At 50.0% G+C, this 12,514-nt stretch overlaps 1 protein-coding gene across 17 annotated transcripts in view; it reads left to right on the forward strand.

The window, feature by feature from the left end:
* Positions 1–12,514, forward strand: part of USP54 (ubiquitin specific peptidase 54) — a 257,870-nt gene that overhangs the window by 221,481 nt on the left and 23,875 nt on the right. For all 17 annotated transcript variants that reach the window (XM_039546273.1, XM_039546285.1, XM_039546286.1 and 14 more), the window contains one exon: positions 10,234–10,407. In XM_039546273.1, the coding sequence (XP_039402207.1) occupies positions 10,234–10,407 (174 nt within the window). The remainder of the gene's footprint in view (positions 1–10,233; positions 10,408–12,514) is intronic.

Below are 12,514 nucleotides of genomic sequence, written 5' to 3' on the forward strand. Positions count from 1 at the left end.
CACCAGTCCCCCACACCGAAAAATGAGCCGCCACATGCAAGACTCCACAGCCCCACCCTGGTCCCCATAAGGTGATTGGTCTGAGTTGGAGTGGGAGTTTAGCCCCTCGCCAAGGAAGCACCGATCACCTTCAGCTCTGGAGACCAGCACAGCACCTGTGGTGGCTGTGTGGCAGCTGGGCCACTGGCCTGCCCAATGGCCTTGTTGGAACCCATGGGGCGTGCCTATAATGCCGGTGCCTTATTCACATGACTCCTCCCCTCCCTATCTGCTTTGGACAAGCCACTCCCTGCACCATCGGTAGTGGGCTCAGAACACAGCGCAGACTCCATCATGGGATGGAAAAAGCAGGTGGCAATGCCGAGGGAGCCATGCCCAGTGGGGTAAAGTGCCACAGCCTCTCCCCCAATGTTGCCTTCGTCCTCTTTGTCACCAGACAAGGCGGTGGCAGGCCCCTCCCACGCCAACCCCCCGGATGACTTTAAGAAGTGCCAGGTCCTGCTCAAGAGGGTGGCTTCCAACCTGAAACTGGAGGCTGAGGAGCTGGCAAAGCAGTCGGACATCCTTTTCGACATGCTATCAGCTGCATCCCCAGCACGGGTCGTGTTGCTGGTCCATGAAGGGGTTCTCAAGTTTGCTAAGACAAACCCCCTCATCTATTCCGCCCACCTCCAGGTGGGCAGAAAAGAAATATTATGTCCCTGCTATGGGGTTTGAATACCTTTATACACACCTGCTCCCTGGGTTGCTGGTTGTATCTGTGGCCAACGAAAGGGGAAGGCAAGGTCAGGTGAGCGCCACACCTAAGAATAAGGATGCCAAGAGACTGGACCTCTTTGGAAGGAAAACTTATTCAATTGCCAGTCTCCAGTTCTGGGTGTCCAACCACCAGGCTTTTTTGGGGAGGTATAACTTCAATCTGTGGGACTCCCTCAACAAGTTTAAGGAGTATTGCCGCAGGACCTTGGCCAGGAGTTTGCCATGATCTGGGAAGAGGGCAAGGCGGTGGCAAGGGGCTCCCTCCAGATAGCCTGGGATGCTGCCAATTCAGCTGCCAGAATCGTTGCCTTGGCTGTGGTAATGAGGTTCAGCTCTTGGCTACAATCTTGGGTCTGTCCTAAGAAATGCAGTCCTCCATCCAGGACCTTCCTTTTGAAGGCACTGGGCTCTTCTCGGAGCTGATGGATGCGAGGCTGCATGGACTCAAAGACTCCTGAGCCGCTCTGTGCTTGCTGGGCCTCCACATGCTGCAGACGGGGAGAAAACAGTTCCAGCCCAATGGGCCACCTAGGTCCTGGAATTCTTCTAAACAAACTGCCTTCATGCATCTGACGAAGTGGGTATTCACCCACGAAAGCTCATGCTCCAATACGTCTGTTAGTCTATAAGGTGCCACAGAACTCTTTGCTGCTTTTACAGATCCAGGCTAACACAGCTACCCCTCTGATACAGGAGGAAGGAAGAAGACAGAGTTTAAACGCTGTCACCCCCTTCCTCTCACTCACCCGCACATCCCGGCCCTGCGAGACACCACTGGGGCCAGAGGCAGGCGTTTTGATGGTGCGCTCAAGGTCAGTGCCATAGTCAGATCTCAGGATCCACCCTCCTATCTTTTCCTCTACTACCTGTGTCCCTTCCAGTCGACATGGTCACGAGTAACCTCAGACCATTGAGTCCTTAATATAATGTCCTTGGGCTACACCCTGCAGTTCTCGGTTGCCCCCTCCCCACCACCACCTTCCCCATCCCTCTTCAGGGACCCTTCTCACAAGCAACTCCTTGTTCAGGAGATAGAGAACCTCCTACAGCTGAGGGTGGTAGAGGAGGTCCCTCAAGAAATGAGGGGGAAAGGGTTCTATTCCCGCTGCTTCCTAATCCCGAAAGTGAAAGGGGGCCCAAGACCTATTTTGGACCTGTGACACCTCAATAAGTATCTCAAGAAGTTGAAGTTTCGCATGGTCTCCCTAGCCTCCATCATTCCCTCCTTGGATCCAGGAGACTTGTACACTGCCCTCAACTTGAAGGACACATACTTTCGTATCTCCATCTTCCAAGGGCAGAGATGATTCCACCATTTTGTAGTGGGCCAACGCCATTTCCAATTCACACCGCTACCCTTTGGACTCTAATCGGCCCCGAGAGTATTTACAGAATGTATGGCTCCACAAGTCACTTACCTGAGGTGTCGAGGGGTTTGGGTCTATCTGTACCTCGATGACTAGCTCATCAAGGGATGATCTCGGGTGCAAAGGAGCCTCGATCTGGTATGCTCCACCTGTCACAATCTGGGTCTGTTAATAAATGAAAAGAAATCAACCCTGACACCAGTGCAATGGATAGAGTTCATAGGAGTGGTACTCGATTCCATGTAGGTCAGAACCTTCCTCCCGGAGGCCCATTTCCAAGCTATGTCCGACCTGATCTCACTTGTGAGGACCCACCCACTCACCACTGCTCACACATACCTGAGGTTGTTAGGCCACATGGCAGCCTGTACTTACATGGTGCGGCATATGCTATTCCACCTCAGACCCCTGCAGGTATGGCTGGCATCAGTCTATGTCCCCAACAGGCATGATCTAGACTGTGTAGTCAGGATGCCGGACCACATACAGTCATCCCTGGAATGGAGGCTGAATCCCAAATCGGTGTTGAAAGGAATCCCTTCGCAGCCCCAGCCCCAGTGATGACCTTGGTGATGCCTCAGATTTGGGTTGGGGAGCCCATGTGGGCGATCTCAGCACACAGGGTTGTTGGTCTTGGGATGATCGCTCGCTTCACATAAATGTCAGAGAGCTCAGAGTGGTTCACTTGGCCTGTCGCAGTGTTTTATATCAACGAGCAAGGTCATCAGCCCTGTGCAAAAAGCTCTCTGGCCGTGGGACTTCTGTGTGCAACATGCCATTCATCTTGTGGCAGCACACCTTCCAGGGGCCAGGAATGTGTTAGCAAATCACCTCAGCTGGATGTTCTCATCTTGCCATGAGTAGTCACTCCATCCGGAGGTGATCAGTGTGATCTTCCAGAGGTTGGAACTCCATGGGTGGACCTGTTCGCGTCCAGGCAGAACAGGAAGGTCCATGTATTCTGCTCAATTCACGGGGTCGACAAAGGCTCTCTGTCTGACACCTTTTTGCTCCTGTGGTCGGGGGCTGTACTATATGCCTTCCCACCAGGACCATTAATCCAAAGAGTCCTCATGAAGATAAAGCAGGACAAGACAAAGGTAATCCTGATAGCTCCAGATTGGCCTGGCCAACAGTGGTTTGGCATGCTGCTGGACCTCTTGGTGATGGCTCCACTGCAGCTACCGCTCTCACAGGACTGGCTTTCTCAGAACCCCGGCAGGCTTCTGCACCTGAATCTAGCCGCACTGCACCTGATGCCATGGCTGCCTCATGGTTGACTGTGGATGAGCAGGTGTGCTCAGCCTGTGTCCAACAAGTCACATTGAGCAGCAGAAAGCCCTCCATCAGGGCAACCTACCTGGCCAAATGAAAACGGTTCATGTGTTGGACCTCGGACCAAGGTCTTTGGCCTGAACAGGCCTCACGGCAGTTGATACTGGACTACCTTCTGCACCTCAAGCTCCAGGTCTTGTCTCTTTCGTCGATCAAGGTCCAGTTGGCTGCTATTTCAGCCTTCTAACCTCCATTCCAGGGCAAGTCAGTCTTTGCTCACAACATGACTGTCCGTTTTGTAAAAGGTCTGGAGCAGTTCTATCCTCAAGTCCTCGATCCCATCCCTCCTTGGGTCCTGAACTTCATACTGTCAAGGTTCCTTCAAGTCGTTGGCCTCTTGTTCCCTTCTTCTGCTCACATGGAAGGTCTCATTTCTCTTGGCGATAACATCAGCCCATAGGGTCTCTGAGATTAGGGCACTTACCTCGGAGCTACCCTACAAAGTGTTCTACAAGGACAAGGTCCAGCTGTGGCTGCACCCTGCTTTCCTGCCCAAGGTAGTTTGGCAGTTTCATATCAACCAGCACATATACTTACCAATCTTCTTTCCAAAACCTCATAAGTCTGTTGAGGAGCATAGATTACACTCTCTGGACGTCAGAAGGGTGCTAGCCTTTTACATTGAAAGGACTAAGCCATTCCGTAAGTAGATGTAGCTATTCGTCACGGTGACAGACAGAATGAAGGGCCTTCCTGTGTCTGCCCAAAGAATTTCATCATGGATCACCTCCTGCGTCGGTTTTTGCTGTGAACAGGCAAAAGTGCCACTGCTGGCGATTGTAACTGCCCATTCAACCAGGGTGCAAGCCTCGTCGGCAGCTTTCCTGGCCCAGTTGCCAATCCAAGATATTTGCAGGACCACTACCTGGTCATCCATCCACATGTTCACATCCCATTACTCACTTTCCCAGCAGGCCTGGGATGATGCTGGCTTCGGTAAAGCAGTAGAGCAAGTCATACGACCGTGAACTCCGAGCCCACCTCCAGGGATACTGCTTGTGAGTCACCTAGAATGGAATCAACAAGAGCAAGCACTTGAAGAGAAAATTGTTGCCTACCTTGTGTAATTATTTTTCTTCGAGATGTGTTGCTTGTGTCCATTCCATTACCCACCCTCCTGCCCCTCTGTCGGAGTTGCAGGCAAGGAGGAACTGAGGGAGTAGGGTCGGCGGAGCCTCATATACCGGTGCATGAGCGCGGCACTCCAGAGGATGCCACAACCAGCCCTACGGATACCGCTAAAGCAAAAAAATTCCAACAACTGTGCACATGGGCGCACGCACACCTAGAATGGAGTGGACATGAGCAACACATCTCAAAGAACAACAGTTACGAAAGATAGGTAATCGTCTTTTCCTTCCCCAGCATTGGGCTTGCCTGTGCTCAACTGATGGCAGTGGCAGATTACCACATGGGTCAATGTCCCCTGGGCTCCTGGTATCAGTTCCTTCTGGGGCAGGCGGCCAGTGGGCAGGGCGGCCTGTGCCACAACAGCGCCACCATGTTGGGTGTTGGGCTGCCTCCACTGCGGGCAACCCCAGCATTTCTATCTTCGGGATCCCTGTAGCAGCAGCTGAAACTGGAGCCCCGTTGTGGGGCTGAATGGGAGGCAGGGGAAACCTGGAGCAGCGAATCCAGAGTGGAGTCAGGGATGGGGAGAAAATCCAGAGTCCAGAATGCAGCAGTGCCATGGAAGGGAGGAAGGGGCTCCCTGGAGTGCTGGAGCTGTGGGCATGGGGAACTGAGGCAGACACAGGACACCAGGGACATGTATGGGGGGAGGAGGAGGAAGCAGGAGTATGGGGCAAGCAGGGGCACAACAGCCTCTGGGAGTGGGGCAGGCAAAGAAGGAGTCAGTTGAGGGGAGAGCATAGGGTTCCCAGTGATCAGGGCTGTCCCTAGGGGGGTGGAGGCCTGGGAAGGAAGTGACATCACTTCCAGGACTGACCATGCCGGGAGCAGGTAGGGGAGGCAGTGCCTCCCCAAACAGGCAGGTGTGGCCCCGCCCACACTCCCCCCTCTCCAGGCCCCGATTTGGCAGCACCGCTGGGCTCCAGGAGGCTGGGGCCACAGCGCCCGCCATCCTGGGGCCTGGGAGGCTGCGGTGGCACCACACGCTCTCCCGGCACTCCGGGGCTGGGGAGACTGTAGCAACAGCACCACGCACTCCCCCTCCTGGCATTTCAGGACACGCGCTCTCCCTTGGGTGGAAGGGGCGGGGCTGGGGGTAGCCTCCCCCAGCCAGCAGTTCACCCAACCTCCATGTGGCGCTAGCCAATCGCACCAGCCTGCAGAGCCCCCCAAAGTGCAGCCTGGAGCGGTCTCCCAGATTCGCCATCCGCTAGGGACAGCTCTGCCGGGGGTGGTGGACGCACAGGATAGTTCGCTGTGTGGATGGGTAGGAGGTGAGAGCACAGCGTCCCCAGTGGGGCTGCGGTGGGGCTACTCTAGCCCCAGGGCCATGGTGGGAGCACAGAACATGCCCCTCCAAAAGGGGTCAAATTTTTATTCCTGCGGAGCACAGAGTCCATAGTAAATCTGCATGGCTGGCGGAGAGAGGCTGATGGCTTGTCTCTATTGCCACCCTCGCCCCTTTGCCAGTCCCAAATCCTGATCTTGGTTTACAACTCATGGGATTTGATAAATACAATGTGTGGATTGGTCTGTGAGATTTAAATTCTGCTTTGGTGTGAGCCCCGCAGCAGCCCCTTCCTGCTGGTCCTTGGAGAGGTGATGCTACTTGTTCTCCCCTAACTTCTGGGATTGGGGAGCTGCCATTCTCGTCCTGCTCTTCACTGCCTTGGCCCCCTCCCAGCATCAACCTCTCTACCTCTCTCTCTCTCTCTCTCTCGTCCCCCAGAGGTTCCTGTTCCCCACCACCATCCCCTACACTCACCTACGCTCCCTCCCCCCTCTCATTCCCACTCCTTCTCCCTTCCCCTTCTGGACCCACATTCTCTTGCATTCTCCTCTGTCTGCTCCCACACCTCAAGCTCCCCATCCCTCCTTTGCTTACCACCTTTCCTCAGCACACCCCTCAGTCTTTCTCCTGCTCTGCAGAATCCCTCTGACCCTGCTACATCTTCATATTCCCCAATTCCCACTCTGACAACTTCCTCCTGCCCCCTCCAGCCCCTGCACACCCTCCTCTCTCCCTTCTGAACCCCCATATGATAAGGGGGAGTTATATGTTTGTATTTTTGTTACATAATGTGATAGTATTATTAAAATATAAGTGTAATGGGTACAGAAGAGAGATATTTACAGTATATTAAGTGTAGCACATTTTTTCCGTTGCTATGCACAGATGTTGCTGGGACTGATTACACTAAGTCTGGCTATAATTAGTTTCCTTAAGCTACTCTCAGTTCAATAGATGGTGGTGAAAAGGACATTTGATGGGATACAACTCACAGAATCAAAATAATATGTAATATCTTTTAAAGGATTGTGAAACTTTAAGAGCATGCATGCAGTTTTTGTATTAATTCATTTTGATACATTCATGTTTTACTGAGTGGGGGGGCCCAAATATTCCTTGTGCCCATGGCCCCAATAAATCTTAATCCATTTCAGACTGACGGGACTACAGTGGAGTCTCAAACAGGTCCTGGCTCATGGCAGCTGGAACCCTCAGTTGTGTGGTCCCCATCCTCCTTATTCTCCTCCCCTTCACTGTTCATGCCAGGGGCCTGTGACTTGGGCTCCTCGGAGGTATCTACAGTGTCTGAGAGTGGTGCTGGGGTCTCAACCAAGTATGGCATGCAACTCTTTGTAAAAGCAGTAGGTCTGTGGATTGGCACCAGATTGACTGTTGGCCTTTCTGGCCTTCTGGCACGCCAGCCACAATTCCTTCGCTTTCACACGGCACTGCTGCTGATCCCTGTCATACCCCTTTTCCTGCATCCCTCATGCAAACTGCTCATTGATGTCCACATTTTTACAGCTGATCAGTAGCTGTGCCTGCACAGCTTCTTCTCCCCACAGTTCCTGGAGATCCAATATTGCATGACTGCTCCAGGCTGGAGTGCACCTGAAGCGGGTAGCTGGCATAGTTGGGCTGGGCAGTTGCACACAATGGTGGAGAGCTACTAGGTGTGTGCAACAAGTTGGACAATCAGGGAATGGAAGAAGGGGGACTCCACAATGAGTAACAACTTGCTACAACTAGCAAATTCCTAGGCCACTGTCAGCAGAAGTGCAGATGTAAGGGGGTGGCATGGTATATGGTGTGTTGCCATGGTTGCTTCTGTGCTGCTGCGGTGGCTTGTGGTGCCTGGCATTTGGCCTGCGGATCAAGGCAGGCTTGTGCTGTCTGTCACATGGGGGCTGCATCTTGACAGTGCCCACTGCCCTCCTGCAGTCCCTAGCCACTCCTGGCTCACCATGAGCATTTTGACAGGAAGTACCAAGCAGTAATAACAATAATAATACGTGTGTGTGTGTGTGTGTGTGTGTGAGAGAGACACACACACACACACACACACACACACACACAGCCTGTGTGTTACTCTGTTGGGGGATTGTCTGACAGAGAGTCTGTTGGGGAGTGTGAGTGAGTCCCCCAACACAGATTGTCTCTCACACACAGTCTCCCACTCCCTAACACACACACAGATTGGCTCTCACACCCACATAGAGGCAATCTGCGTGAGAGAGAGACTGGGTGGGGGGATTGTGAGAGAGACAGTGTGTGTGTTGGGGAGTGTGAGACTGTGTGGGTGAGACAATCTGTGTTGGGAGACTGAGAGACAGTGTATATGGGTGTGAGAGCCTGTGTGTGTGTGTGTGTGTGTGTATGTTAGGGAAGTTTGTGAGACAGTGAGCGCACTGTCACTTTAAGTTCCCCCTTTGCCCCTGCTTGACCTGGCTCCCCTCCCCACCCCACCCACCCCACTCATGTGGAAGTTTTGCTCCTCCTGGTCCCAGCATCCGCCGGAGACCGAGCAGTGCAGGACAGGAGGCAGGAAGGGACTCGGCTCCACTCTGGGCAGCGAGCAGTGGGCCGCACTGCCAGTGACCAGCCCTGGCCGTGACACTCTGGGCTCCCCGGGGCTGGGGCAGAGCCGGAGCCCTCAGACAGCCGGCTGAGGAACGAGGGAGGGAGGGGGCAGGGGCAGAGAGAAGCCCGTCAGCCCAGAATGGGGGAGGGGCCAGAGAAGAGAGGAGTCCGGCCACAGCCAGCCTGAGGAAGCCCAAGGCTCTTGTGGCACATTTCTGGCTTCGGCGCCCTGGGCGTGGGCCCCGTTTGCCCAGCCCTAAGCCCAGCCATGGGAGTTGACGTAGCTTAGGTCAACTTACCCCAGTGTCTTCACTGTGCTGCGTCAAAGGGAGACACTCTCCAGTCACCTTATCTTACTCTTCTCGGAGAGGTGGAGTACTGGGGTCGACCGGAGAGCGCTCTGCTGTCTATTTTAGCGGGTCTTCACTAGACCTGCTAAATCAATCCCTGCTGCATCGATTGCAGCAGCGTTGATCTCCCTGTAGTGGAGACAAGCCCTAACTCAGGCTATGTCTATGCTGCAGCTGCCCTACTGTAGCTCTTGTGGTGATGTTCTAAGCCAACGCAAAAAACTTCTCCCATTGGCTTAACTCCTGCCTCCATGAGAGGTGGTAGCTCTCCTGCTGATATTGTGCTGTCTACACCGGCACTTAGGTCAGTGTAACTTAGGTTGCTCAGGCGTGTGGATTATTCACACCCCTGAGTGATGTAAGTTATACCTTAGTAACCAGTAGTGTAAATAACATCTCCAAGTGTCACAGGTAAATACAAGATGGAACAGATTGTTTAGCGTAAGTAGCTAACACGTATTTCAAGGGACCATTCAAAGTGCAGTGGCCCGTTAACACCCCTCCAGTCATGGGGGAGAAAGCAGCTGGAGTTGTTAGTGAAGTACAGATTGTTGTAATAAGCTATCAATCCAGTCTCCCTGTTCAGCCCATGATTTTTAGTGCCTAGCAAAGTTATGAATTTAAGCTCCCAGGCTCATCTTTTGAAAGTGTTGTGCACGTTTCCTTTGAGGATGAAGACTAAGAGTGATCGCTTTGTGAAAAGCATTTGCCCACAGGCAATGTGGTGTGTTTGTCTTATATATTTTGTCTTTTATGAAAAATATATGAAAATATTTGATATAATTTTTCTGATAAAATATATCTATAAAATATAGAAATATATGTTTTGTCCTATATGACAATATATAACATATATATGGATATTTTGTCTTTTATGATAAAATACTTATGCTAAGCAATTGGATCCATCTTGTATTTAGCTGTGACACTCTGAATAAGTTTCCCAGACCTGAAGAAGAACTTTGTGTAGCTTGAAAGCATGTCTCTCTCTCACCATCAGAAATTGGTCCAATAAAAGATATTACCTCACCCACTTCATCTCTCATTTGGAACATTAAACCAGATAAAATGTACAAAGCACTATTTAAACGTATAGTGGGGGAAAACTTGTGTTGGCAAGAGTGTAGGCTAAAATGATCCAGTAGTCTTTTTCGTTTCTATATCTTATAGAAAAATATACATATATGTAATATATAATTTTAAAATTAATAAAGTAACTCTTTGCGTGCTACCTTGTATGTGCTCTGAATGACACTTGCCTTGGTCTTCAGGTTTTTCTTGCTTCCTATTTAAAATTTACTTAAAGAAGATTTGGGGGGGGGGAGCGAAACAAACTCAGCTGTTGATGTAGAAAAGTATGCATGTTGGAACGAGGTACCCACTGAAAGTACCCATTGCTGTCTTTGGTTGGTGTTTGAAGGTGGAGAAATGCCTGTCCCATCAAAGAGCGAACTGGATGAGTTACAGGAGGAAGTGGCAAGGAGGGCGCAGGAACAGGAGCTACTCAGGAAACAGGAAAAGGAACTGGAGGCAGCAATGGGCTTTAACCCCCGTCCCAGCAGGTTCATGGACCTAGATGAGCTGCAGAACCAGGGTAACTCTCACAGACTGGACGTGGCTGACATGGGGGTGGGGGTTGTGTAGGTTTGGAGTACAGTGTTGCACATGTGGGAGATGGGGAAGGTGTTTTTGGTCTTTTGATTTTTCCATCAAGAGTCTCTTGCTTTTTCTTCCCCATGACAATTTTACAATTACTCAATAGCTTTCTCCAGTCTGTGAGACAAAAGATAGTCTCTGAATTTATCAGAAATGTGAGAATGGTGAACTTGTAATGCCCAGGAATCTAATTTGAAGGAAAAAAAACCCCTAATTGTATTCTGCCCAAACACCAAACTCTACCCATGTGAGACACCAAAATCAGGCTTGATCTACACTTAAAATTTAGGTTGATATAGCTATGGTACTCCGGGGTCTGATTTTTTCATACGCCTAAGTGCATAGCTATGCTGACCTAACTCTTGGTGTAGCTGCAGCCAGGTTGATGGAAAAATATCATCTCTCCGGAAGGTGGTGTCCCTACAGTGTTAGAAAAGCCTTTTCCATTGGTGTAGACCACATCTACACTACAGGGTTATCAGGCATAGCTAGGATGCTATATCTGAGTAACTATAGTTCCTATAGTGTGGACATCTCCACTTGCATGAGATCTCTACATTGTTTGTGCTTCTCCATTCTTGCATGGTGATCAACAGTACAATAGTTATCAATGTTGACCTCTAAATTGTTGTCATAAGGCTTTGGTTAATGACCCCTTGAAATGAATAGGGAATTCGCAGCTCTTCGATCTATCTTCTCAGACTGTCTACAGAATCATGCAGGCATCCGTACATCAATTATGATTGGTTAATAGTTTTAAGTGTCTGTTCACTACCTTAAGAATTACTGATTTAACTTTTTTTTTAAAAAATTAACACTCAGATTCTGGAACATAAGGCTTGTAGCCTCCATTAAAAAAATCCAGTTCACTGAGTCACTGGTAACAGTCCCAATTTGACCCTGGGTAATGCCCCGCTAAGCACATTGTTAGAAACATCTAGCTGTTTAGCATTTCCTTGTTTAAAAAAACAAAGCATACTAGAAAGGCACTTAACAACAAAGAGTGCTATGCAGTACTTAGGGGTCATAGCCTCTGGCATGATGGCTAAGGGGGCTAGATGGCTTCTAAACCTGCTTTCATACTGGGTGGTTCCCACAATGCTTTATGGCTTCCTTATGTGCAAGACTTAAGAACATTCCTGACCCATTCTCCCTTCCAGTACATGGTTTTACCCATGCAAAGGAGGCCAAGTTCAGAATGCTAGAGTCTGGTCTTCAATTCATGAACCTTAAAGGCCACATGTTTTGACTCTGAAGATGCTGCTGTGTTGACTTACTGATCTACCAGACTTCTTCACATTCAGCTCATGCTCATTTACAAGGTTTCTCTGGAGTTCTTAAAATAAGACGTGTGTATGGTAGTGAATTGTATATTGCCCAGGTCAAGGAGGCTTTATTTTTTGGTTGAATGAATTAATGTTTATAATTGTCTGTCGTCATGATAAAGGGCAAATGAGCAGATTTTTGCTTGAGCTCGTACATTTTCATAAGCAATTTTATAGGCTGTTCTTATAAATGGCACTAGTCCTGTTGTCCTTAGGCCAGAACACTTAGTTTGTCTTGAGCTTGCCTATTTTCTTATGTTTTCAGGGGTTATCATCCTTTTTTTCCCTTTTTTCAAAGTTGTTCAAAAACAATTTGTGCGTCTTTTCTCCCTGTTCTTGGATCCTTCCCCATGTGTTCTGCTCTTTCTTCTCCTCCTAAAACCACAGGACCACTGTGCTTCAGCACTCCAATGGCTTCTTACAGTTGTCAGTGTGCACACACAAACTGTGTGCATTTGTGGACAAGAGGCTGTTGTATTCATTTACATTCTGCTGAGTATGATATGATTTCCCAGGCACCTCTGAATTGTTTCAGGTGGAAAAGGTGTGAAGGAGATGAGAGGACTAGACAAATAATTGCTGGAAAGGGACCTGTAAACATGCAACACAGTTTGGTCACAGCATGCTGTGACAAATTTATGACACACATACTGCACCCTATGGTTTTTCTCTGTGCAGCAGTAGTTGCTTTTGACAATTTTTGAAAAATCCACACTCCGG

Source organism: Mauremys reevesii, linkage group 7, assembly GCF_016161935.1.
Source record: "Mauremys reevesii isolate NIE-2019 linkage group 7, ASM1616193v1, whole genome shotgun sequence".
NCBI classification, from domain to species: Eukaryota; Metazoa; Chordata; order Testudines; family Geoemydidae; genus Mauremys; species Mauremys reevesii.